The 26,941-nt window shown below is 41.0% G+C and overlaps 1 protein-coding gene and 1 long non-coding RNA gene across 2 annotated transcripts in view; one reads left to right on the top strand and one right to left on the bottom strand.

Annotated features, from left to right (window-relative positions):
• LOC138949936 (uncharacterized) overlaps window positions 1–26,941 on the top strand; it is a 251,406-nt gene that overhangs the window by 77,089 nt on the left and 147,376 nt on the right. The window contains exons 4-5 of the mRNA XM_070321720.1: window positions 6,494–6,703; window positions 24,376–24,486. Of these exons, the coding sequence (XP_070177821.1) occupies window positions 6,494–6,703; window positions 24,376–24,486 (321 nt within the window). The remainder of the gene's footprint in view (window positions 1–6,493; window positions 6,704–24,375; window positions 24,487–26,941) is intronic.
• On the bottom strand, window positions 4,389–5,973 carry LOC138949802 (uncharacterized). Its single transcript, XR_011450458.1, has 3 exons — window positions 5,833–5,973; window positions 4,931–5,334; window positions 4,389–4,511 (listed from the first exon to the last, which is right to left on the bottom strand). It is a non-coding gene; the product is annotated as an uncharacterized lncRNA (long non-coding RNA).

The raw sequence follows: 26,941 nt of genomic DNA, 5'->3' as shown, positions 1-26,941 counted from the left end.
CGCATAACTAAAAGCACTAAAGGTAACTTTAAAACAAATATTAGGGTATGTATTTTTTTTACTTCTCTTCTACAAGGATTACAATGTGTTGTAATTTCTTCACTCAGGTATAGTTGGTGTGTTGTAAAAGCGAATGGTGTGTATGCAAGTTTGTGTGTCTGTATGTTTTTTTAGCAAGTTTACAGGCGTCAGGAAATAAACTTTAGACTTTTCTCAAATCAATGATAGTTGTTTGATGATCTAAGTTCATGTTATTTTTTGTTTTGTCATGCAGAGGCTGTTCCGTGAAGCTGTACGGGTGTCACAGGTCAAGACCTTGAAGACGACCGTTCAAGACTGGTTTTAGGAGGCCTGTGATTAAAGAAAGAGACAACAGGCCATGGAAGAGCCTTCATGATTTGGTTTACAGTCATTGAACTTTGTAATCTCTGTAGGCTTATTTACAATGCTAGTTGCAATAATTTTATTAATGCAAGATTTGACTCACGTGAGAAATTGCTAGTGAGTAATTGTATTTCACAGTTCATGTATGTGTGGCTGATGGGTAATATGTACAGAAGAGGCTGGGGTTTTGTAAGCTAAGCTTTAAACTTCACACTCTTCTACAGATGATGTTCAGACATGATGTACCCTTTTAGGTTGTGTCAGAATGACAGAAGACTAAACTGGAAGAGCTCAACTACCATTACTATCAGTGGAGATTCCCACGCATGAACATAAATAGTTGAACTGCAAACATTCATTACACTTGGGTTCTCGAGAGTGTGTCGACTCATCGGTTTCAGACTTTCTCCGTTTGTATTTGGGTTTTGTACGTTTTCTTAATCTCACAATTATATGTGGTTGCGGCGATACCCAAAGGACATTCGACAAAGGCCGATGTTACTAAAAAATAGATTTGGTAATTCTGGGAAATAGTCCGCTGGAAGTACTCAATAATCATGCAACCTTTTGATTATTTTGATTCATTAGATCATCTAAAACGTTTGGAATGAAGAAAATACAAGAATTACAAATTACGAATTTGTTTTTTTAAAGTAATGGGAAAAAAATGCAGTGGAATAGGGTCAAACCCGTGAACAACTATGTAAGAAAAAGCGATCAGGCGCTTTACCAACTGAGCTAATTTATCTCACGGTTGATTTTAACTTCAAATATTACACTGGAGTTCTTGAGCGTGACCCGGTATCAGTATTGACTCGACTCAAGTGTCCAAGTCTCTCCGTTCACATTAGTGTACTGTACATTCTCTGTATCTCACTGTTTGAGTTAAGTTATTAACTGACCCTATTCTCCCGTTCACTTTGTATAAGAATAAAAAGTCGCGTAAGGCGAAATTACAACATTTAGTCAAGCTGTCGAACTAACAGAATGAAACTGAACTCACTGCATTTTTACAGCAAGAGCGTATACTCGTAGCATCGTCAGTCCACGGCTCGATGCACAGGCAGTGAAATTGACAAGAAGAGCGGGGTAGTAGTTGCGCTGAGAAGGATAGCACGCTTTTCTTTATCTCTATTCTTTTTAATTTTCTGAGCGTGTTTTTAATCCAAACATATCACATCTATATGTTTTTGGAATCAGGAACCCACAAGGAATAAGATGACATTGTTTTTAAATCGATTTCGGAAATTTTATTTTAATAATAATGTTTATACTTTTAATTTTCAGAGCTTGTTTTTAATCCGAATATAACATATTTATATGTTTTTTGGAATCAGAAAATGATGAAGAATAAGATAAACGTAAATTTGGATCGTTTTTAAAAAACCATGTTTTGTTTACAATTTTCAGATTTTTAATGACCAAAGTCATAAATTAATTTTTTAGCCACCAAGCTGAAATGCAATAACGAAGTCCGGCCTTCGTCGAAGATTGCTGGGCAAAAATTTCAATCAATTTCATTGAAACATGAGGGCGTGACAGTGCCGCCTCAACTTTTACAAAAAAGCCGGATATGACGTCATCAAAGGTATTTATCGAAAAAAAGAAAAACTTTAACGTTGGATATTTCTTGGACACTATTAAGTCTATCAACACCTGATGTGGCCTGATGGTGTATGGTTACAAGATCTCAAAAAACATGTGCGGCAACTTGACCTCACTTCAAGTTCAAGGTCACAGGGGCCGTAATTGTTGTCTTAAAAACGACCATTTTTCACATTTTCGCATTTTTTTCTGAAGTTATCTGAATCCTACAGTGAAGATAGTGAAACCACCCCTGACATGATAAGCATGCTGAACAAGGGCAAACTGACCTTTGTATTGCAGATGTGTCTGTCCATGCAACACAAAGAAGAAATCTTAAACAGAATGAGGCAAAGCGTTGATGATATTAAATAACCAAAGGGAAGTAATTGCTCTTTATTCATATGACATGACTGTGTAATAGAGTAAGCGAGAGTTGTACAAAAAAAACTTTTCTCCTGGCACCTGAGAGAATAACAAGCATTGAAATATACAACTCTCGCTTAATCTATTAGTTTACACATGTCGTATGCATAAAGAGCGATTACTTCCCTTTGGTGATTTGATGTCCATGGAACAGATTTTCTGGGAAACCTGTGCATCAACACACAGGCAAAAGCAGAACAGTGGAACAGTGATGCTGTTCCGGTGTGTTTTTATGACACTTTGTATTCATTTGATCTTTCACAAGCTGTTCAAGAAGACACTTTGCAAAATGTTCATCTGGGGTTTTTTTAAAATAAGACTCCACCACAAACTGAAGACAATGATGGACAAAATGAAATGTACATGGAAAGAAAAGAGTTTGACGAAAAAGCTGAAAGCATACAATGTTGGACGAAATGTACATGGAAAGAAAAGAGTTTGAGGAAAAAGCTGAAAACATACAATGTTGAGAACAATCAGGAAGGATCTCTGTAGTGTGTTGTGTATGATCTTTCTTCATGCAGTATAAACTATCCTATCTGATCAAGTGCATGTACATTGAATTTGAACTTCTTGATTGTTGACTTAGGTGTCGATTTTTGGTGTTAAAATCTGCTGTCGTTAAAATGTACTTCTCTTCCTATTCAGTTCAGTATTGTATCACATGGCTTGTTCAGTGCCTGTTCTGTATTATCATGCATGAGTCCATGTAAATTTAAGTCTGCAACATGAAAAATTGAAACATATTCATTTTGCTGTGGTTCAAACCTAATTTCTTTTTGTACTTGTTCAAGATATAATTTTGACAGCGAGATATTTTGCAAACAGTTTTCATTTCAAAATCAATTGTCAGCCACTTGATAAATGTATTGCATCGATGCGTCTGATTGTTTTTATGTTGACCACTATGTACACTGGAATTTGCTTTGCTTTCCAAATAGAACATGTTCAGTCGCATACCAGCAACACTTTGTTAACGTTTGAATGGAATTGGAAGTTGAATGAACGGAAATAGAGCATATGTATCTTTGGTCACAGTGACACACACACACACACACCATACAGTGACAATTACTGCAGGGCCGGACTATCGGGGGGGGGGGGGGGGGGTTATGGGGGTTGCGCACCCCCCCCCCCCCCTAGCCTAAACATGTACCTCACATATTTAAAAAAAATTATTATTTATTTTATGCCATTTCATGCAAGGAGCGACCATTTTCCTATCAGAATATGACCTACTCTTCAGCTTCACAAGGGGCAGAGGAACATCCCCCTGGACCACCACTGGCACCCCCCCCCCCCTCCTCTTTGCCTAGTCCGGCCCTGTAATGTACCAACATACACTATCTCACTCAGTCTCAATTCGCACAATTTGACACAAGAAAGATTCCTATTCATACACATGCATATATTTAATCAATGAAGTAGATACATTCTCAAACAAAGTTTCAACATGTTGCACCCAAATAAAGCATAAATTCTTGTGACATTTAATTTAAATAATTAATTAACGGGATCCCGCAGTGGGGCACTGCGGTTATGAAATTAAAGGCCCCTCCTGTTTTTGGAACCGCAGGAGCTTTCTAGTTTGCTGTCAGGTAGATTTTTGGTTCCTCTTTCCTGTCATGCTCTCTTTTTCTTCATGAATTCTTTTCTTTTTTCTGCCTTCTTGCTCATTCACCTGTATTTTTTCCAAAAATCTCTTCTCTTGCCGCTTGTCTCGCGATTCATGTATAGTTTAATCTGTTAGTGTTCTGATGCAAGTCCAGCAGTAGATAGGTTAAGCCTATTTTAACATACTGGAAACTGGTAATCTTCCAGTAGGTATTAATTTAGTTTTACTAAAGCCTGCTGGGACACAAGTAATGGGTTAGTGCATTTGTAAACAGGAATCGCTTGACAAGTGGCCCCCTTCATCCCCCCCCTTCCTCGTCCTGATATGGCTCTGCGTAGTCGGCTGGACGTTAAGCAACAAATAAACAAACAAACAAATTAACGGGAATTAATCAATGCTTTAATTTGGGAGTTTGAAATTTGTCGCAATAATTTCTTGGCCAAGTTTATTTACATTCTCTGCTAAAGAGCTTTACAGTCAAATCCAATTTTCCACACCTAACCTAACCCCCCGCGGGTTAGGGGGAGTCAGTCCCATATTGGTTGGGACGAGAAAGAATTTAACCGATGCTACCCAGCATGTCGTAAGAGGCGACAAACGGTTTTGTTTCTCCGTTAAGTGTTTCTTGTATAGAATATAGTCAATATTTGTAAAGATTTTAGTCAAGCAGTATGTAAGAAATGTTAAGTCCTTTGTACTGGAAACTTGCATTCTCCCAGTAAGGTCATATATTGTACTACGTTGCAAGCCCCTGGAGCAATTTTTTGATTAATGCTTTTGTGAACACGAAACAATTAACAAGTGGCTCTATCCCATCTCCCCCCTTTCCCCTATCCCATCTCCCCCTTTCCCCGTTGCGATATAACCTTGAATGGTTGAAAACGACGTTAAACACCAAATAAAGAAAGAAAGACACCTAACCTATAAAACACAACATTCTAAATGCAAAAAAAAATCATTCTCTTGGCTCAGAATTGGTGTTGAATAATTGTGACACAAAGCGATTTACTGAAAATGTTACTTGTCACTCACTTCGACACTGTCGCCAATCCAGTCTAAACTGCAGCACGCTGCTTCGGGAGGGACTTTTTCCTTTACACTTTAAATCCAAACACCATCAGCTGCGTAGAAAAATCACTGAAAATGCTGACTCAAAGTGAAACCTTAACCAAGCTGGCCTCCAGGCTCCAGCACAACAACCTTAACCAGGTTCTCCTCGTTCTTCGCGAGGCACCACGGCTCGGGAAGCTGCTGTACATCACGACACAGTTCTTCAAAGTTGTAGTTGCAACAACCTCTAGCAATTCTGGTGCGGGACGGAATGTCTGAAAAAAAAGCAAAACAATAAACCCTTAGTAAAATTAAATTTCTAGAGAAATAAGTCTAACTGTCTATAAAAATAGCTGGATGATAGCTATTAATTGCAGTTGATTGACGTTTGAAGTTGAACGATTTGGTGGAGAATAGGTCGACAAGCTCTCTGAGCTCCGGTGAAAGGCAGTTGAAAGGCAGAAAGAACAAGCGTTCTGCAATAAAGCATGCAATTTAGAAGTGACAATGAATTTAAAAACATCAAGCATATTATCAAAACAGAATTATGCTAGAGGGGAGATAAAACAAATATATTGCACTGATCTTTTTGATGTGTTGATCTGACTTCAGTTCCTGCACCATTTTTAACTTCCATGCATGATGTACATTCAAATCAATCAATGGTTCAGTTATAATATATCACTTATCGGTTATTTCTTGAATATCTGTTGTTCCAGTTCTAAATTTTCATACATAGTCTTTTACATAGATCTGTCAATATTTTTACTTACTTTTGGCAATTCTTGCAGTTTCTTTTGTGGTGATGCTGTCATCTTTTCAGCGATTGAGATGTCGGTACTTTCCCCCTGAAAAAACAACAACCATGGAATAGAAAGGGATCTATAAATCTACAGCCGAATTTCTAACATTCAGAAATTGTTCTGTTGCAAATTTGTCGGTTCGCTGAGCTAAAATAGTGGCCGATGTGAGCGAGAATTCTGCAGAAAAACGATCTGCTGATCAGCTTGCGTGCACAGCTTCGGTTTTTCCAGTGGGTCAGATGCCCTTGCGTTTCAAGTATTAAAAACAAAAATAATGACGTGCCGTCCACAATCAATCTTTATTGTTGATTCACATGACTCATTTCAATCATCAGCAATGATCTTTTTGTATTGCTTTGTTTGCTTTTCACTTACCTGAGCCACAAACTCCACCTCCCCTTCGAAATTCTCCATCTTCTCCATGTGTTGAAAGACTGTACCGGAAGTAAATGTTCTGTCAAAATCGTCTTTTCCGCTTTCCGCTACTTGGTGAGCGCGCGCAACGAGTTGGCGATCCTGTCAATACACATCTATGCCCAAACCAAGTGACATCCAAGACATAAGCCCCGCCCACCTCCTTTCGAGTGCCTGTGGCACGATGGTCAGTTTCAGTCTGTTTTTCTGTTTGCAGTGAACGTTTTATACAACAAGGCCACGACGATCAGCAGCACTTACGAAAAAAAGCTTGGATGCTGGTTGACAGACGGTATCAACACCCCAAAGATTGGAAGAACGTGCTTTCACAGCGCCGACAACGACCTGACGCCCTATTTTACGATTGACATGGCAGGCGTCTACACCATTTACACGGTGGAATTTACTCGCCGAGATACTGGGGGAGGTACGCTATACCCTTCTTTTGTTCTTTTTACATTTAGTCAAGTTTTGACTAAATGTTTTAACATAGACGGGAATAGGGCCTTTTACACCAAGGCTATTCTAGGCGACCTTGACCTTGGCCCGCTGTGCCTCGGGCAAAGTCAGCCACTTTTGCGCGTTGTTTGAATGGTGGAGCTGTACGATGGTGCACAAACATTGCTGTTATGGCGTGTGTGGAAGTGATTTAAGAGACCGTGAGAGATCACACATGGCCGGCGTTGGATGGGTACCGTTTTCCAAACCCTCTAGAAATTTAGAAAAGTGCCGAAAATGGATTAAACTATGTGGAAGAACGATCGACAGGTTCAACATCGACAAAGTCAACAAAGACACCTATATTTGCACAAAACACTTCGTGGGGGGCACTTGAAAATGACATGCTGCTTTTCTTCATAAGTATAAATGGAACAAAAAAGATTGTACCATGCTTTGACTTTATGTGCTGAGAGAGGAAGAAATGGTTTTAATGTAGCTTTTTCATATATCCCCATAAACCAAAGTGTGATACTGCAGCTAGTTAGCAAAACAATTTCACTGAAAAACTAGACAGCAAGTGACACATAGTCTACAAACCAATGAACACGAAGGCATTTAAGAAACAGGATCATTCTTTTAATCTTGTCTAAAATTTTGAACATGAATCTCACTGCAAAAAACACAATCTGACAGAAGTGGCAGAAAAACAAAACTACTTCAGCATACAAATGGCCCAAAGAATATGGTCTGAAATCAGACAAAAAGCATGACAGCTCGGTGCTTGCAGTTGCATACAACAAGAACACAAAAATGAAAACAAATGGTCAAACTGAAGTGTGTGTCGTTCAAAGGAAAAATGGTTTGCCTCAAGGAAAAAGACTGAGAGTGAGAGACATCACATAACTGTACAAGATCACAAGAACTATTGGTTGTAATCATGAGTACAACTAGACTGAAATGATAAATAATGTGCATCACAGTACTATTCAAGCACTAAAAAGTGCCTTCCACTAGCTTGTCACCAAATAAACAAAGTAGGTTGTAACAAAATTGCAGATTAATAAACAAAATAGTTCAATCAATAGTATGTCACACCTGACATTAAACTAGTAATTTCCATCACTATCCTTTTCAGGCATTAAAAATAGTTCAAAGCAGCTAGCCCCACATAGAAGTAAGAGGCTCATTCACAAGCTAGTTACAAGCTTTTCATTCTTTTGTTTTTCTCAAAAGAAAATTCATAGTATCACAACAGTATTCACAGCAGGCAGTTTTAAATCACGCAAGGGCATTCTCCAGGTGTGTTCACGAAATACATTGTAATTTTAAACAGAGACAATTTTCAGTTCACGCGTGAAGATGATTTTACTGACCAAGTTTCTCCCCATATATTTCATAACCCTGCAGGTGAAAATGGGAATACCAGCACAAAATGATTGTCAGTGAAAAATTAATACCAACACTTCAAACTACATCACTCATCATAAAACAGAAACTGTGACTCCACAGTGGATTTAAATGAAAATCAAAAAGTGGAAAAACTCATACTCTGATAATAGTTGTCCAAGTGTTTCAAACTACATCACTCATCATAAAACAGAAGCTATGACTTGGATTTAAATGAAAATCAAAACGCGGAAAAACTCATACTCTGATAATTGTTGTCCAAGTGTTTCAAACTACATCACTCATCATAAAACAGAAGCTGTGACTTGGATTTAAATGAAAATCATAACGCGGAAAAACTCATACTCTAATAATTGTTGTCTAAGTGTTTGTGTGGTTAAAAAAACAAATGTACCTGATCATGAATGAAATCAGAGCAACCCATATGATCATTAACCATTCACTGCCACTGGTCCATAGGTATACTCTTTTAAAAAAGGAGATGGGTATGGAAGAGGCAGTGCTACTGTTAGTAATTCAAAGTGCCATACATCCCATCCTAGTGCTGTGAAATGGGGATACATTCAATATTTCATGGAAGCTAACTAATATTTGCATGTATGCATGCAAACATACTGTCTGTACTAATACAGTAAAAGCATTATTGAGGGTGAACAGCCTGCTTAACTTGGTTTCAGTGAGGAGTAACAATACTAACAATAACAATATTAACATGCCTATGTTGTGAAATGTAAGAGTACTTGCCCCCCCCCCCCTCCCCCTCCCCCCGGACACTGGCAAAATCCCAGCAGAATGTCCCCATCTTCGCTGACGATTATGCACAGTTTATATGAGGAAGTGTGCAGGTAGGTTGTCTGCCTCTGTGTCGGTTTTACCTCTGCGGTGTAGACGAAAAACTTTTCCACTTCTGCACATGTATCTCAAGTTGAGCACAAAGTCATGGCCATAAAAAAAAGGCGTTATATCTTCAAAGGATTTGTAAGCTTTCGCCTTCTTCTGGTCGAAATCGTTCTTTTTCTCAATCAGATACTGAGATAGTTCAGGATGTCAACAACACCGATCCTGGGTGCGTTTGGCGTTTGATAGGTCACTTTTTTCTTCGGATGTAAAAGGATCGCGTGGTGGAAATCCGATCTGTCGAAGTTGTTCGGAAAGTTTTTCTTGCACGTCCTGTCTTGTAAAATCCGGATCGATCTAACTAATCGGTAGTTCCAACTGCTGTGCAGTTTTCACAAGTTGCAGCAGACCATCTCGTCTGTATCCAGTAACAGTATCGACAGCGAGTTTGCCCGTACCCAAGGGGAGTAACTCGAAATTACTCAGCGCGCGGTCAGCTGTAAAAGGCCCTATTGAAACGAGGGTGGTGGTGTATGTGTGTTAATGTATGTGCGTGCGTGTGTGTGTGTGTAGAGCGATTCAGAGAAAACGACAGGACCGATTTTCATGAAACTTCACATGAAAGTGTCTGGATATAATATCCCCAGACATTTTTTTCCCCGATAAAGATGTCTTTGATGACGTCACATCCGGCTTTTAGTGAATATTGAAGCCGCACTGTCACGCCTTCAATTTTTGATCAAATTGATTGCAATTTTGGTCAAGCAATGTTCGAAGAAGGCCGGACTTTGGTATAGTATTTCAGCTTGGAGGCTTTAAAACTATCTAATGAGTTTGCTCATTAAAAATCAGAAAATTGTAATTAACATTTTTTTTTTAGAAAATGTTCCAAAATTAATTTTATCTCTTTTTTTGTCATTTCCTGATTCCAAAATCATATTAATATGTTATATTTGGATTTTTTAAAAAGCTCTGAAATTCAAAAATAATAAAATTATAATCAAAATTAAATTTCATAACTCGGTTTTAAAACCAATGTCATCGTATTTCTTTTCGGTTCCTGATTCCAAAAACATAGGATATCTTTTGTTAGGATTCAAAACAAGCTCAGAAAGTTAAAAAGAATAGAGATACAGAAAAGCGCACGTGCTATCCTGCCAAGTGCAACCGTTACAGCGCTGTACTGGCTTGCCAATTTCACCGCCTTTTGCACGTGCGGGGGTCTGACGATGCTATACGGTCTTGGTGAAACAATGCAGTGAGTTCGACAGATTGACTAAATGTAGTAATGTCGCCTTACGCGACTTGTTTGTTTTGTATGTGTATGGAATCGTCGCAACTCAATACAGAGAGAGAGAGAGAGAGAGAGAGAGAGAGAGAGAGAGAGAGAGAGAGAGAGAGAGAGAGAGAGAGAGAGAGAGAGAGAGAGAGAGAGAGAGAGAGAGAGAGAGAGAGAGATATTCCTAAACTTGCTCTAATTCTTACTAAACTTGGCAAACCATTTTATCTGCACACATTTTGTATCATTAAAAAAAAAAGCACTCCCGAATCATTTTGTTCAACTTTCTACGCCATTCAGTCACTTCACTTGAAAATGAGGCACACTCTTCCGCAGCTCAAAATAAAAACACAGTCGGTGGCTGTTATCAGTATTCAGTGTGATTATAAACTGATATACAACGCGCAAATTCTGTTTCTTTTAACAGGAACAAAGAACAAGGCATGAGTGCCAGTGATATTAGTATTACCACAAAATCAAACAAAACGAGTGGAATTGCAAAACTCTAGTTTGCACCAACACAATGCCTGTATATTCAAGTAACAAAATATACAAGATGAACATAATCCAAAGCGGTGCGTCCCGCTAGCGCTACGTGTCATTTGTGCTACGTATCGTTTGCGCTATTTTCTGTAGTGCTATCGACACAAATTGCCAGAAACAGTAGTACTATCGGCACGTAGTGCTATTGCCACAATGCACACATACCATTATCACTACGTCTCAATAGAACTACGTGTCGATATCACTATTTTTGAAAAACCAATGTACTGTAGCGCTACGTGTCGATAGTGCTACGTGTCGATAGCACTACCACATGTTCAAACGGCAGGCACGTTATATGTCAAAGCGGCACCGCCCTGATATGGCCCTTCGTGGTCGGCTGGGCGTTAAGCAAACAAACAAACAAACCAAATCTCTCTCTCTCTCTCTCTCTCTCTCTCTCTCTCTCTCTCTCTCTCTCTCTCTCTCTCTCTCTCTCTCTCTCTCTCTCTCTCTCTCTCTCTCTCTCTCTCTCTCTCTCTTTCATCACGTATTTATTTCATGGTTGGTGTTGGTGTTTTTTATTTTTTTTATTTTGTTCTTCCCCCATCCCCCGTGGTTTGTATATGAGTCTGTGGCCTTTGTATAATAAACCATTCTGAGCTCTCTCTCTCTCTCTCTCTCTCTCTCTCTCTCTCTCTCTCAAACACACACACACACGCACACGCACAAACGCATACATACACACGGTATCGTACAGAAAAACATCTGTGTATGCATATACGGTATAATGCGAGAGAGAGAGAGAGAGAGAGAGAGAGAGAGAGAGAGAGAGAGAGAGAGAGAGAGAGAGAGAGAGAGAGAGAGAGAGAGAGAGAGAGAGAGAGAGAGAGAGAGAGAGAGGGGATGGGGAAAGAGCGAGCGAAAAAGAAATAGCGAGAGAAAACAGAAAGACAGATGGAGAGAGAGAGAGAGGGTGGGGGGAGGGAGCGGGAGAGACAAGGAGAGAGCGAATTTAAAGAGGTACAGAGAAAGAGCGATTGAGAGAGAGAGAGAGAGAGAGAGAGAGAGAGAGAGAGAGAGAGAGAGAGGGGGAGGGAGGGAGAGAGAGACAGAGTGAGTGAGCGAGCGAGTGAGTGAGCAAGAGAGAAAGATAGAGAATACGTCACACACACACACACACACACACACACACACACACACACACACGAATACGAATACGAATACGAATACTTTATTATCTCATACAGAGAAATTTCAGTGTGGTGCACATTAAAAGACAAAACAAATAATAAGACAACAGATAAAAATACCATACGAAGCATACTACACTCGCGCACGCATATATGTACACTAACAGGAATAGTAACATGATTCCAAATAGGTTAATTGCCGTCAGCTTTAGCTAAAAGTTTAACGCTAAAAACTATCATTATCACAGGACTAGATATGTCATTGAACAATATTTATCACAGGACTAGTCATTCGAGGGTTATCACACTCAGCATAAGGGTGCACATCAAAGAGTATAAAAAATATTCATCACAGAAATCAGTGCATATGTTCACCGGCACACATACTAGTTTTAATTAACTTAGGTATTTAAAAAGCCAATTGATTTTGGAATAAAACTGTTCTTAGTTCTGAGCGTGCGGAATCTGGGAGTGCGGAGGCGACGTCCTGAGGGCGCACACACACACACACACACACACACACACACACACACACACTGAAAACGACACACACACGCACACACATACACAGACATACATAAATACACACACAAACCAGAAGGAGTGAGAGCGAGAGAAAACATGAGAAAGAGAGAGTCGTCAGTGAGTAGTGGTATCGACACGTAGCGATAATGACACGTAGCGCTAAAAGATGTAGTGCTGTTGACACGTAGTGATAATGAACGAATGATAGCGACCCATAGACACATTATTTGTAGCACTAATCACCGTAGCGATAGCGGCACATGGTGCAAATGACACGTAGGACAAATGACACGTAGCACAAATGACACGTAGCGCTAGCGATACGCACCCATCCAAAGCGCAAGTCACTAAAACGATCTCTTTTTCACACCAAGAAACACGTATTTTTCACAGACCGGCATTTTCACAGACACGTTTCAGCAGACCTGACCCGGTGCGTCCCGCTAGCGCTACGTGTCATTTGTGCTACGTATCGTTTGCGCTATTTTCTGTAGTATTATCGACACAAATTGCCAAAAACAGTAGTGCTATCGGCACGTAGTGCTATTGCCACAATTCACACGTGCCATTATCACTACGTCTCAATAGAACTACGTGTCGATATCACTATTTTTGAAAAACCAATGTACTGTAGCGCTACGTGTCGATAGCGCAACGTGTCGATAGCGCTACGTGTCGATAGCACTATACTACATGTTCAAACGGCAGACACTTCCCTTTGTGTTTGCGTGTGAGTGTGTACATATATTGTCTGCATGGCTGTCTGTCGGATCTGTCTGTCTCTGTCTCTCTGTGTCTCTGTGTGTGTGTGTGTCTCTCTCTCTCTCTCTCTCTCTCTCTCTCTCTCTCTCTCTCTCTCTCTCTTTTCACCACGTATTTATTTCATGGTTGTTGTTGGTGTGTGGTTTGTTTTTGACTCACATGCGAAGCAAAAGTGAGTCTATGTACTCACACGAGTCGTCCGTCCGTCCGTCCGTCCGTCCGTCCGTCCGGCCGGCCGGCCGGCCGGCCGTCCGGAAAACTTTAACGTTGGCTATTTCTTGGACACTATTCAGTCTATCAGTACCAAATTTGGCAAGATGGTGTATGATGACAAGGCCCCAAAAAACATACATAGCATCTTGACCTTGCTTCAAGGTCAAGGTCGCAGGGGCCATAAATGTTGTCCAAAAAACAGCTATTTTTCACATTTTTCACATTTTCTCTGAAGTTTTTGAGATTGAATACCTCACCTATATATGATATATAGGGCAAAGTAAGCCCCATCTTTTGATACCAGTTTGGTTTACCTTGCTTCAAGGTCAAGGTCACAGGAGCTCTTCAAAGTTGGATTGTATACATATTTTGAAGTGACCTTGACCCTGAACTATGGAAGATAACTGTTTCAAACTTAACAATTATGTGGGGCACATGTTATGCTTTCATCATGAGACATATTTGGTCACATATGATCAAGGTCAAGGTCACTTTGACCCTTATGAAATGTGACCAAAATAAGGTAGTGAACCACTAAAAGTGACCATATCTCATGGTAGAAAGAGCCAATAAGCACCATTGTACTTCCTATGTCTTGAATTAACAGCTTTGTGTTGCATGACCTTGGATGACCTTGACCTTGGGTCAAGGTCACATGTATTTTGGTAGGAAAAATGTGTAAAGCAGTTCTTAGTGTATGATGTCATTGCTAGGTTTAGTTATTTGACCTTGACCCTGAAGGTCAAGGTCATGTCAAGGTCAAGCATGTGAGTCGTATGGGCTTTGCCCTTCTTGTTTTGATTTTGTTCTTCCCCCATCCCCCGTGGTTTGTGTATGAGTCTGTGGCCTTAGTATAATAAACCATTCCGAGCTCTCTCTCTCTCTCTCCCCCCCCCCCCCTCTCTCTCTCTCTCTCTCTCTCTCTCTCTCTCTCTCTGCACCTCTCAATCGCTCTTTCTCTGTACCTCTTTAAAATCGCTCTCTCCTTGTCTTTCCCGCTCTCCTCTCCCTCTCTCTCTCCATCTGTCTTTCTGTCTTCTCTCGCTCTTTCTTTCTCGCTCGCTCTTTCCCCCTCCCACCTCTCTCTCTCTCTCTCTCTCTCTCTCTCTCTCTCTCTCTCTCTCTCTCTCTCTCGCATGATAACGTATATAAGGATGTTTTTCTGTGTGTGAGTTCGTGTGTACGATACCGTGGGTACGAATGCGTTTGTGCGTGTGCGTGTGTGTGTGTGTGTGTGTGTGTGCATACCCTTTTCACACCCTGACCGTAGAGCAACACAACACACGGTCCAAAGATGTACATCACTAACAACTTCAGTGCGGCGTGGCATCATTCCTTGTTGATATATTATACTCGTGTTGTTTTGTTTTGTTGACTGACTGAGACTATTGTTCGAAAATGTGTGTAAACAGCACCACAAACACGTCGAAAATGTGCACTACGAGCTAGATCTGGAATTGCTTAAAAGTGCGTGTGGTTAGCCGCTTCCTGTCGGGTTCACACTCGTCGTGCAAGGCAGAACAGACATTCGGTGAATGCAGCGAAGAATCGTTACCTTGCTGATGTGGAATATGTCGTCGTGCATGGACTAAAGGACGTAAACCATGAAGAAAACGGTGCAATCATAGTCTTCCTACACTAAGAGCGACATAGGAGCGCTCTTTGGCCCAAACAGCGGTCCGTGAAACGCACCTATCTTAGCTTTGCTCTTAACCCCATCTTAACCCCTTAAGAGCGCCAAAGAGCGGTATATGAAACCGGCCCCAGATGTTAAATAGCAGGTTTTTGGTCGGAAATACATGTGCATTTGAATATCAGTCTTTCTTCTGCTTAAAAATGGATTTCTGGAATCTGAGTAATATTTGGGTTTATTACCAATTCAGTGCCCCATATGGTTTTTTTGTCCAATCAGGACGGGTTCTAGGTGACCCTCTAAATGTTATAACGTTCAGGCAGGGACCCTTTTTGTTTATCAAGCTAAAAATTAACAAGACAAAATAAAAATTTAAATCAGCAATATCAGTGTGATTTATTCTAAAGAATGACACTTCAAATGCTGTCAGATAATACTCTCTTTATCTAAAAAATACCGAAAAGCGAGTTTTGTCGGTGGGTGATTTACGGAACAGCGGTGTGCAATGCCGACTCGCTCACTTGAAATCTAAATTATCAAAGTTCGGAAAATCAAGTGAAATTGGGTCACTCGCTTTACGTCAAATGTATATTTACGTCATTTCTCATCCCTCTGGAGACGGTTCAAAATCTGTCTCTCTCTGTTCAACTAGAAAAAGCGAAGCAACCGAAACGCATGTTCAACATGGTTTGTCGTGTGTCAAACGCATTTGACCTGTGAATATTCATCACGAAAGGCGTGTTACTCTGATTGGCTGACCCAGGTCACGAGAATTCTTTGACTGACACCGGCCCCGGTAGCGCAGTGGTAAGCGCATCGGGCTGCGGGCCGGGAGGTCGTGGGTTCGAATCCCATCAGGGTCATGTGGGTTTTTCGGGCTACGGTCGGCTCCTACCCAGAGTGGAAGTGCTATGGTTCCTATGGGAAGGCTGGGATCACACAGCCGAGTGTCATTCACTTATTAACGAATGCGACTTTGAGGGTGCTCAGGTTCTGTATACCTGACCAACACCGCAGGTGGGGCAGTTCTCGGGCCTGGTTGACGCCAGGATATATTATGACAGTAAGCGTAGAGTGCTGCCCTGTCACGTAGTCTCAAAAACCAAATTGGAAATCCAAAGCATAATCATCCTCATCTCATTAATCATCCAAAATATAAATTGTCCTTGCTCTTGTGGCCCTTCATGCCCGGAGCTCTCATGGTGACCTTGGTCTCAGTGTTCCTGTTCGATCCTTCCCTGAATAGTAGTTCTGCTATCAGTCTTCAACGTGTGACGTTCTGGGGGGTCGACGGAGGGACGTGGTGGCGGTCTGCTCTCTGGAGGGGACGCTCACTCAGTCTGGCTCCGCGACTTAAAGTCAATGTCGTTTGTAGGGGGCATAGTAGGTAGTGGGCTGCGTCCGTTAGCTCGGGACAGACCCACTACTGAACACCGTCGAAGTGACTCAGGAGCGTCTGTAAAATCGACAAGTCTGGCAGCGGAACGAAATTCAGAGGTGGTTGGAGCAGCGAGTGCAGGGACGGGGCAGTGTGAAAGCACAACGGGACAAAGGAACAGGTGTAAGGACGAAAACAAAATAAAAACATTCTTTAACTGACAGGCATAATCCAGTTCCCATTGCGGCAGTTCTGTCTAATTCGCGGGGTCGCTTCGAAATTTCTTTTGGTCGAATTAAACGGTAATAAAACCGTTATTTCTAATATGGTGACTGTTAGCAAATGATAACAGACATGTTTCACAAACGATATCAGCATTCGCCTAAAAGGCTCATGCTTGATATATTTTTTCTCGACATGTCTGTTATCATTTGCTAACAGTCAGCATATTAGAAATAACTCATAATGACGTCACAGGCCCGTGACCACGCCTACCCTCAAAAACGGCGTTTTTTGATGGCATGATTCACTTTCAACCGTCAAAACAGTGACTTAAACTAAATGATATATTACATGTTTTACATCCGAAAGTTTATTTGATGTCTTACCTGACAGTTCTTACACATTTCCTTCAAATCTGTCGCGCAGTCAGGCTGATCTAGCGTGTAAAAGAGAGCGACCACAATCCTGAAAAACAGCAACAAATCCAGGGGTTTTGTGGTGTTTTTGCTGGGTAGCTGCAGTTGATTGTGAAATTTGGAGAGGCTGCTATTTGTAGTTTTAGATTTATTGCATATCAACTGCGGCTACCCAGCAAAAACACCACAAAAACCCTGGAGTTTTTGCCGTTTTTCAGGATTGTGGTCGCTCTCCTTTACACGCTAGATCAGCCTGACTGTGCGGCGGATTTGAACGAAATTTGTATGACTTGTTTGGTAGGACACCAAATAAACGTTTTGGTGTACAAAATGTAAAATATCATTCAGTTTAAGTTACCGTTTTGACGGTTGAAAGTGAATCATGCCGTCAAAAAACGCAATTTTTGAGGGTAGGCGTGGTAACGGACCTCTGACGTCATACCCAAATATTGCTTAGATTCCAGAAACCCATTTTTGAGCAGAAGAAAGACTGATCTTCAAATACACGTATATTTCTGACAAAAAAACTGTTGTTTAACATCTGGGCTATACCACTGAAAAAATATCCTGAACTTTTTGTGCTCAGTGTACCTATAACAGAAATCTTTGATTCGAAAAGTGTGCCATATTATCATATAGCCAAGTGAAGGGCATTTAATGGCACCTAAAGTTGAATGAAATTACACGGGAATGAATGTTTTAGTTGGGGTACGAAAATGGGTGCAATACTTGTTTTGCTCAGTTTATATGACAAAATCAAGGAAAATAAAAGCCAAACAAAGAACTTCAGGGGGTGTTCTCTAACCCTAGATTAGATGAGACTAATTACCACAAACATGCGAGTACTTACCTTGTGTAAGTTGAAGCTTGTTTCGGATTTGGCCGATACATGTTACAGGAACGTTTATGTCAAGTAATAGAAGAACGCGCATGCGCAAGCTCACTCTTCAGAACATGTATAATACAAACAACTAAACATGTACACTGATAATTATTCTCCGTCAACAGGACTAGACTGTAACGTCACCCAAGGGCTGGGATTATGATTCCACAGGATAAGGGTGGGACTTGAAATAAACGTTCCTGTAACATGTATCGGCCAAATCCGAAACAAGCTTCAACTTACACAAGTTAAGTACAGCCGCACTCGCCTAAACGAAACACGCTTAAGCAGAATACTCGGATATCTGAAACCAAAACCAATTCCCTGCCAGACCCTCCTCTTTGTAAGACTTTTTTCCAATTCGGATAAGCCAAACTCTGTCAAAAAATAGCTAACTCAAATACGGACATCTCAAACGTGATTTTGACAGATAAGCCAAACTCTAAACACTGTCGGAGAGACTTTTTTTTTTTGCTTGAAAAACACGTCAGGAAGATAAACATATTTCGTCACGGCTATAATTTTCCTACGGAAACGAACACGTCACCTGTTTTTGAGTATGCGGGGAAACTGATGACTGTAGAAGGAAGAGATCTTTGGGAAGAGCAAATCTACCTGAGGTATGCATGTGCTCATTTTGAGCGAGTGGTGAAGATAAAACCAAATGAAACAAAACATTTGCTTACACTCTATGTTTACGGAGATTTGATCTTGATTTATGACCACAGAGACAAATTGTCTAATTTTGTTTATTTTCTTTCTTTAATGGAGAGGGTTTCATTGAACATTACATTTATCATGATTTACCTGGAATCCTTTTAACAAAAGCGTAGTTGCTTGTGAAATCTTTGGTTTTGTTTCTGTGATGTGTCACTGACACTGTTTTCACCATTTATTTTTACAGTTGGCTTTGAGGTATTAATAAAGCCCCACTGAAGAAAGCACTTGCAACTTGTTGTCACTGTTTTGATCTTATTCATTTAAACACACACACACACACACACACACACACACACACACAAATACCCACACAGACACACACACACTCACACACACACACCACGCACAGAGAGAGAGAGAGAGAGAGAGAGAGAGAGAGAGAGAGAGAGAGAGAGAGAGAGAGAGAGAGAGAGAGAGAGAGAGAGAGAGAGAGAGAGAGATTCCACGTGATTTTACAACTTATCCTGAAAAAAAACTCGCTTAAGCCGAACTGCAGGGTAATTTCTCGGGAAAGGTTTGGCTTCTCCGAACTCGGATATGCAAAACTAGGATAAGCAAAACAATTTTTCATTACCCGGGCGAGTTCGGCTTAAGCGTGTTTGACTGTACTCGCATGTTTGTGGTAATTTAGCCTCAACATGCCAGGACGTTTACGTCAAGGAATGTTTAGAGATATGTGTACATGTTTATCACCACTGTAACCGTCCAAACTATCAAGTTATATTCTTTGGCGAAATTACTCACCTCAATCTTTCTTGAGAAAAGAGTCCAATAAGACTTGACCCATATTAACCGAAGGTGTCTTTTCATAAAAACGGGCAAAGGTGGACTCCGACGACCATCCGGCAGCTTTCATTATGACATCAATTGGCGTGCCCCTGGCAGCCGCTGCCGACGTACTTGCAGATCTGGTGTTGTGAGCCGTGAACAAAGAGGTATCCACACCTGCTCTACTCAGAGTGTCTCTAAATCCACCGAGCCAATGTATCTTTGGAAATAGGTCCATGAGGCTTTTGATAACTTACGAACAGTTTATCTGTGTTTCTCAAGTCCTTTGTAGGACGTAAATATTCTTTGAGCGTTGCAATTACACACAGGTTAGGATTTTTGTCAAACGACAATAACTCAATAGGAGCTACATGTTTTCCTTTCTTTGATTGTTTCATCACTGAGTTTTTATGAAACACACACTTGTAGCCTGTCAAGTTCATCGACGACAAAGAAAGGGAGTGAATTGTCTGACACCTTTGTCCGGATAGGATAGCGATCAATGTAGCTAACTTGCTTGATAATTCTTTTAAAGTCAATTTTCCCAATGGGATAAGATTCTCTAGATAAGAGAGAACTGTGTCTACGTCCCATGTAGCAGAGTACTTAGGGAAAGATGGTCTCAACTCAAAAATCCCCTTAACAAACCGCTTAACTAATCTGTGTTCACCAAAAAATGCCACAGTCTTCTATTTCAAGGTAGCCTGAAAGCGCAGATCTCGCAACACAGATACTACTATAACTTTGTCCAGCAGCAAACAATGTTCCCAGGAAATTTACTGCATCGATTACAGAAGGGTGAACCGGATCAATGCCTCTTTTACTCGCATACATTTTCCACTTGTTGATGTATACGGCGTACAGCTTAGCTGTCCCTGTTCTCCAGGATGCGCAGACCACTGAGGCTGCTTGCTGCGAAAGTCCTCTGTTTCTGAGCCTACCCCTGATAATTTGCAAATAAGAATTTGCAGTGTTTTTCTGAGCCGATGCTCCATGTTTGGGTTGGCAGGCATGTGAAGTAGATTGTCCCTTGCTGACACAAGAACTGTCTTCTCTATCAACAGACTCCCTAACCAAGGAAACCAGGGCTGGCTTGGCCAGTATGGAACCACTAGCACACCTTGTGATTTGTCCTTGTTCATCTTTTGTAGTACCCTGGGCAGTAAACAAAAAGGTGGAAACGCATACAATCGCAAACCATACCACGACAGGCTAAATGCATTGACACTAACCGCTTCTGGATCCGGCCTATATGCTACATATCTGGGGTACTGACGATTAATTCGGGAAGCAAACAAATCTACCTCTGGCTCAAACTCAAGTATTTGAAGAGCGTGCGAGAGTAAATTCGAATTAAACTTCCACGCAGCATCTAAATTCAGTTTTCAAGATTCTTCATCAGCTTCGACATTCTCTACACCAGGTATGTACGCAGTTGTCACCCAAATGTCTCTATCTACACAGAAGTTCCAGATCTTCTTCGTCACAGCATTACACTGAGCATGAGCTGAGTGATTAGTTCCCATGTTAGCTATGCATGTCACAGCTGTGGTATTATCGAGCATAAGTCGAATGTGAATGCCCCTCTTGTCACTCGCGAAAGCCTTCAAAGCAAACCATGCAGCTTGCAGTTCTAACACATTGATGTGCATCTGTTTTTCTGTCTGTGTCCAGTGCCCACCTGTTCTGCCCTCAGTACAAGAACAACCCCATCCTGTTAGAGACGCATCTGAATGGATAACACATTCTGGCTCTCCTGGTGAAACATCAACCGGGCTATCAGCTGCTAAAATGTTATCTCTCCACCATACCATGTCTTGTTTGGCTTCCTCTGAAAAAAATCACATCAGCATCATAGTTTCCATGGTTCTGTTTTAAGGCCACAATTGTGTCATTTTCCATGTTTCTGTACCAAAGAGCCCCATATTTCACTCCTTGAAAACTAGCCACTGCCATGCCAATCAATTTAGCAAGCTCTCTAATCTTTGATCTCCCTTTGTCCAGTAGACTATTGGCTAGTACCACTATCCTGTCCTTCCTTTCTTGAGTCAGCCTCACTGTCATTGTCTCTGAGTTGATTTCAAACCCTAGATACGTAATTTGGTGGGAAGGCCTGAGAACTGATTTGGTGGGATGGATGACAAACCCCAGTTTTCGAAACACATCAATTGACGTTTTAACATTTCTGATGCACTCTAACTCAGAATCACCGATCAACAAAGTGTCGTCTATAAAGATGGTGGAGATAAACCCTAAGCTATGAAGGTGGGCCATAACAGGTTTGAAAATCTTGGTAAACAGACGTGGGCAACATGCCAATCCATTAGGAAAAACCGTAAACTTATACTACTTCCCCTTCCAGAGAAACTTCAGGTACTCTTGTGATTTTTCATTCACATGAACTGAGAAATAAGCCTCTTTCAAATCCAGCGCTAAAGCATGACGTAATGTTTCCATTTTAAAATGATGATACTCAACTGTCTTATTCAAGTTCTTGAGATTAAGGTCGTCTAAGCTTATTGTCTTTCTTCGGTCTCACAAAAATAGGTGAGATGTATTCACCCATACTATGACTGCATTCAACACCTACTCCTTTCCTTATCAGCTCATCTACTGCTGCGTTAATGGCCATTGTCTGTTCTTGTGAAAACTTAGGTTAAAAAATCGCACCACTATGCACAGGCACCTCTGTAAAATCAATGTTTACGGTTACCCCTTGCACCATACTAAGGACAACCTTGTCTGAAGTCAATTGCTCCCACTGTTCTATATAATTTTCCCTAATTTGTCCTGCTTTAAATTTGTCTTTCAGATCATTGAGTAAACGAAGTGTTTGTTGTAAACTTTCATAAAATGTGTTCACCTCAGAAACAGGACGCTGGGCAGCATGATCAGAGTTCTTGTTTACTTTCGGTTGTAGTTCCCGCGCGGGTTTCCTCTTTTCCTGATTGACCCCCGGGCACGGTATGTCGGCATTCCTCTCGCTGACTGAGAGGCTTGGCCTCTTACTAAAAAAGGCCTGCCTCCTTTATGGCTGTAAGGCTGGAATCGGTGTGCACCACCACTGCCCCTGTTTGAAGCAGACTTGTAGGCTTCACGCACTGTGCGAACCACTTTATCAACGTCTTCTCCGAACAACTTGTCAGACCCTACCTCTATCTATGCACTAGCTATAGAAGCGATGTCCTTTGGCAAGCAGGCTTGTAGCTGGAATCTTCGTCTCTGAGAGAGTTCTACCTGTGCTGTGCCTAAAAGAGCAATGACGTCACCATTTGCTGCGAGACCCACGTTTGCCATTTTTAGCACTGCTTCTTTGTCAAGAACGCCGGTGTAACACGAAATTTTTACTCAACGAAAAATTTACTCCGGAGTAAATATTTCGTACGAAATTCTTACTCCGAGTACACTTTTTGTTCGAGAAAAGAACTCCCCAAGGCACGAACAAATTACTCCCTCCACGAAATTTTTACTCCCCATTTTGTTTACTTCCAGTAAAAATCTCGTACGCAAAAATGGGATGCGGGCGAAGGGATCATGCCAATAAGTGATCTCGCGCACACAAATGTCGCGCTACCCTCCTTCCACCACTTCCACCACCAAGACTAACAGGGGACAAGGGAGTAAAAATTTCGTACACCTGGCATGGGAAGTTAAATTGCGTGTGTTGGGGTGAAGTAATTTATTTGTTATTTATTCGTCAGGGGAGTAACATTTGTGTACGAAATGTTTACTCGGAACTCACCTGTCTTGGGGAGTAATTTTCTCGTGCAATGGGGGGAGTGCTTTTTTCGTAAAGGGAGTAACTTTTTCGTACGAAATGTTTACTCCGGAGTAAAAATCTCGTGGGAGTAATTTTCTCGTGTTACACCGGTCGTCTAGTTTGAAATTTCAAGCATGTCTGAATGTAGCTTGTCTGATGCATTCACTAGTGCGGGGAGGCTTTAGACAGCAATTTGTGAATGTTGTACAGGCGCATGTCATTTTTCCTTGCGTTCCTGTCCACACTCCCTTTGTCTTTAAGTTGCTTGCAATGTTCCGGCACCAAGTGTTTGTCTAGTCGTTCTTGTAACTTCTGGTCTGACATGCGGACAGTCAATCGGTTTTCAACGATTTTTGCCAGTTTCTCAGCGACTGGGGCGCCATCTTTTTCTGCCAACTCTAGATCTAATTCCAGAGTGTCCAGAATATCAGGTTTACTAGTGCTAGCTTTTTTCACCACCACTTGAAAAACGCTTTCCTTATCTTCCTCCTCGCCCCTGGCGAGCTTATTTGTGTCTTCTTCGCTGACCCTGTCAGCGACAATGCCAGAGAAGTTTCCAACCCTGTCGGAACTGGCTTCATTCTCGTGTTCAACACTGTCACTCTCTTCTAAATGATGCATCCTTTTTTTTTCCGAACTATCAAATCGGCGCATCAACTCCGAAAACATCTCTTGCACCCCAGAGTTAGCACTACGCGACAATTCTTCGCATTCCTTTCGTCCGGTATCTGAATCAGCATTAAGGTCCGCCATTGTCTTTTCGCTGTATGCGTGGATGCAAATACCGATGTCAGAAAAACTGTTCACTCACCTAAACCATTCAGAAATACAATCCAAAAAACTGTCACAATACACAAAGCAATCCAAGCATCACATTGAAGTACAGCTTTCCACAAATAATTTCACACACAAGAAGGATCTAAGCGATAATCCAAGAGATGAAATTAATGTCTGGTAGTGAAGCACTGCGTGCGTATTCAGTGAGCTTGCGCATGCGCGTTCTTCTTTTCCTTGACGTAAACGTCCTGGCATGTTGAGGCTAAATTAGAGATGAGGTGGGGCTAAGAGAACGAGAGATGAGAGGGGTGAGGGGGACAATTATATCAGTATGTGTGTGTGTGTGTGTGTGTGTGTGTGTGTGTGTGTGTGTGTGTGTGTGTGTGTGTGTGTGTCTTGCAGGCTTCAACTCAAGGCGGATGTGGGCTCTTGAAGGCTCTGTGGATGGGGACGTCTGTTTCTCCTATGAAACGTACGAAACTGCTTGGGCCCTGCGATACTTCCAAGCCAGAGGTAAGACAAAACAAGTCGCGTGAAGCGATATTAACATATTCAGTCAATCTGTCGGTATCGAACTAAAAAATCAACACACACAAACAGTCATCGCCGAGATTATATTTAGATAGTCGTGCGAACGTAGTACTGTATACTTCTTGTTACATAACCTTTTTTTCTGTAATTCTGAGCACATTTGTAAAGTAAACATGACATATCTATTTATTTCTGACTCACCTGAGTAATTGGTGAGTATTTCGGATTTAAATGTGTCCGTCCATCTGTGGATAAAAACGTAACGTTGAGGTTATCTCTGATGTTTTTCAAGCTGGATCTCTGAAACTGGGGTTTTAGCGTGGTCATGTTCGTTTCGTAAAAAAACTTAACATTGAGGTTATCACCTATGTTTGTGAAGCGGGAACAGGGCCGGCATGCGATGTAAATTATGAGCAGTTCTTCCAAACCCATATACAAAATAGGACAGTTTCCGCATATCTAGTACGCATAAATACACTGAGCACAAAAAGTTAAGATAATTTTTTCAATGGTATAGCCCAGATGTTAAACAGCTGTTTTTTGGTCAGAAATATACGTGTCAGTCCAGAGACTATAGAGTATACAGAGACGCGTCATCCTTCTTTGCGCTGCGGTGCGAAACTGAGACCGGCCAGCCCAGCGCAGGAAAAGAGCCACACCTTGCCGCACAAGGTAGCTCGCATATAGCGGCTGCTGTCGGCTGTGTTTATATCACGTTTATATTAACATACTGTCTGTTCTGTCCGGCTGACAGTGCTGCAAAAAGTAACGATGAAAAAATATGTTTGTTTGTGAACATCCTTTTTAAATGACCATAAAGACACCGCAGAAAATGGTATAGACTAAAATTAAATCACATTTTCTTGGGCAATATTCGCTGCATCGCTGTAGTTATGCAAGCATGATTCAAGTCAGTCTCTTTTCACGAAATAACCGTCGTTATTTTTGTGTCTTTTAATCAAATACAAATACATACTGAATACATGGTCAGTTAAGCCTGAGAAAATATGTCAGGAATAAATCGTTTAACGAAATAGTTCCCGGTTAAATCGGTAACTAAGGCATTTAGTCAATTTGGTGTCGTCCCAGCACATCGAAACTGAAATGAGTTGCCAATTACACGGAGCTAAGAAGTTATCATGTTAGGAAAACTGTAAAATAGATCCCTGCGCCTTGAGTTGAGAGAAACGCGCGCGATATAAGACTTCATATAAAATACAACAACTTAAACCAGATTCGTGTGACCAAGCTGACTTTAAATAATCTTGATCATACGATCGATGATTTTCTTATTTCTTTTCAGTTGCTTTTTATATTTAGTCAAGTTTTGACTAAATATTTTAACATCGAGGGGGAATCGAAACGAGGGTCGTGGTGTATGTGCGTGTGTCTGTCTGTCTGTCTGTCTGTGTGTGTGTGTGTAGAGCGATTCAGACTACACTACTGGACCGATCTTTATGAAATTTGACATGAGAGTTCCTGGGTATGAAATCCCCGAACGTTTTTTTCATTTTTTTGATAAATGTCTTTGATGACGTCATATCCGGCTTTTCGTGAAAGTTGAGGCGGCACTGTCACGCCCTCATTTTTCAACCAAATTGGTTGAAATTTTGGTAAAGTAATCTTCGACAAAGCCCGGACTTCGGTATTGCATTTCAGCTTGGTGGCTTAAAAATTAATTAATGACTTTGGTCATTAAAAATCTGAAAATTGTAAAAAAAAAAAAAAATGTATAAAACGATCCAAATTTACGTTTATCTTATTCTCCATCATTTGCTGATTCCAAAAACATATAAATATGTTATAATCGGATTACAAACAAGCTCTGAAAATTAAATATATAAAAATTATTATCAAATTTTTTTTTTCGAAATCAATTTAAAAACACGTTCATCTTATTCCTTGTCGGTTCTTGATTCCAAAAATATATAGATATGATATGTTTGGATTAAAAACACGCTCAGAAAGTTAAAACGAAGAGAGGTACAGAAAAGCGTGCTATCCTTCTCAGCGCAACGAATACCCCGCTCTTCTTGTCAATTCCACGGACACTGCCTTTGCCACGGGCGGTGGAGTGACGATGCTACGAGTATACGGTCTTGCTGCGTTGCGTTGCGTTCAGTTTCATTCTGTGAGTTCGACAGCTACTTGACTAAATATTGTATTTTTGCCTTACGCGACTTGTTTCTTGTTCAGAAAGCTCTCTCACTCTCTCTGATTTTTTTTTCTCTCTCTCTCTGAGTCAGACACACACACACACACACACACACACACACACACACACACACACACACACACACACACACACACACACACACACACACACACACACACACACATACACAAAAACACACACATAACATTGAAATGAATTAACTAGGTACAGACCGACTGGATGACACTTTGAACAGCATCGTCACAATTACTCCAGTTTGAG

Source organism: Littorina saxatilis, linkage group LG16, assembly GCF_037325665.1.
Source record: "Littorina saxatilis isolate snail1 linkage group LG16, US_GU_Lsax_2.0, whole genome shotgun sequence".
In the NCBI taxonomy this organism is placed as follows: Eukaryota; Metazoa; Mollusca; class Gastropoda; order Littorinimorpha; family Littorinidae; genus Littorina; species Littorina saxatilis.
This window is presented reverse-complemented; position numbering and strand designations above follow the sequence as displayed.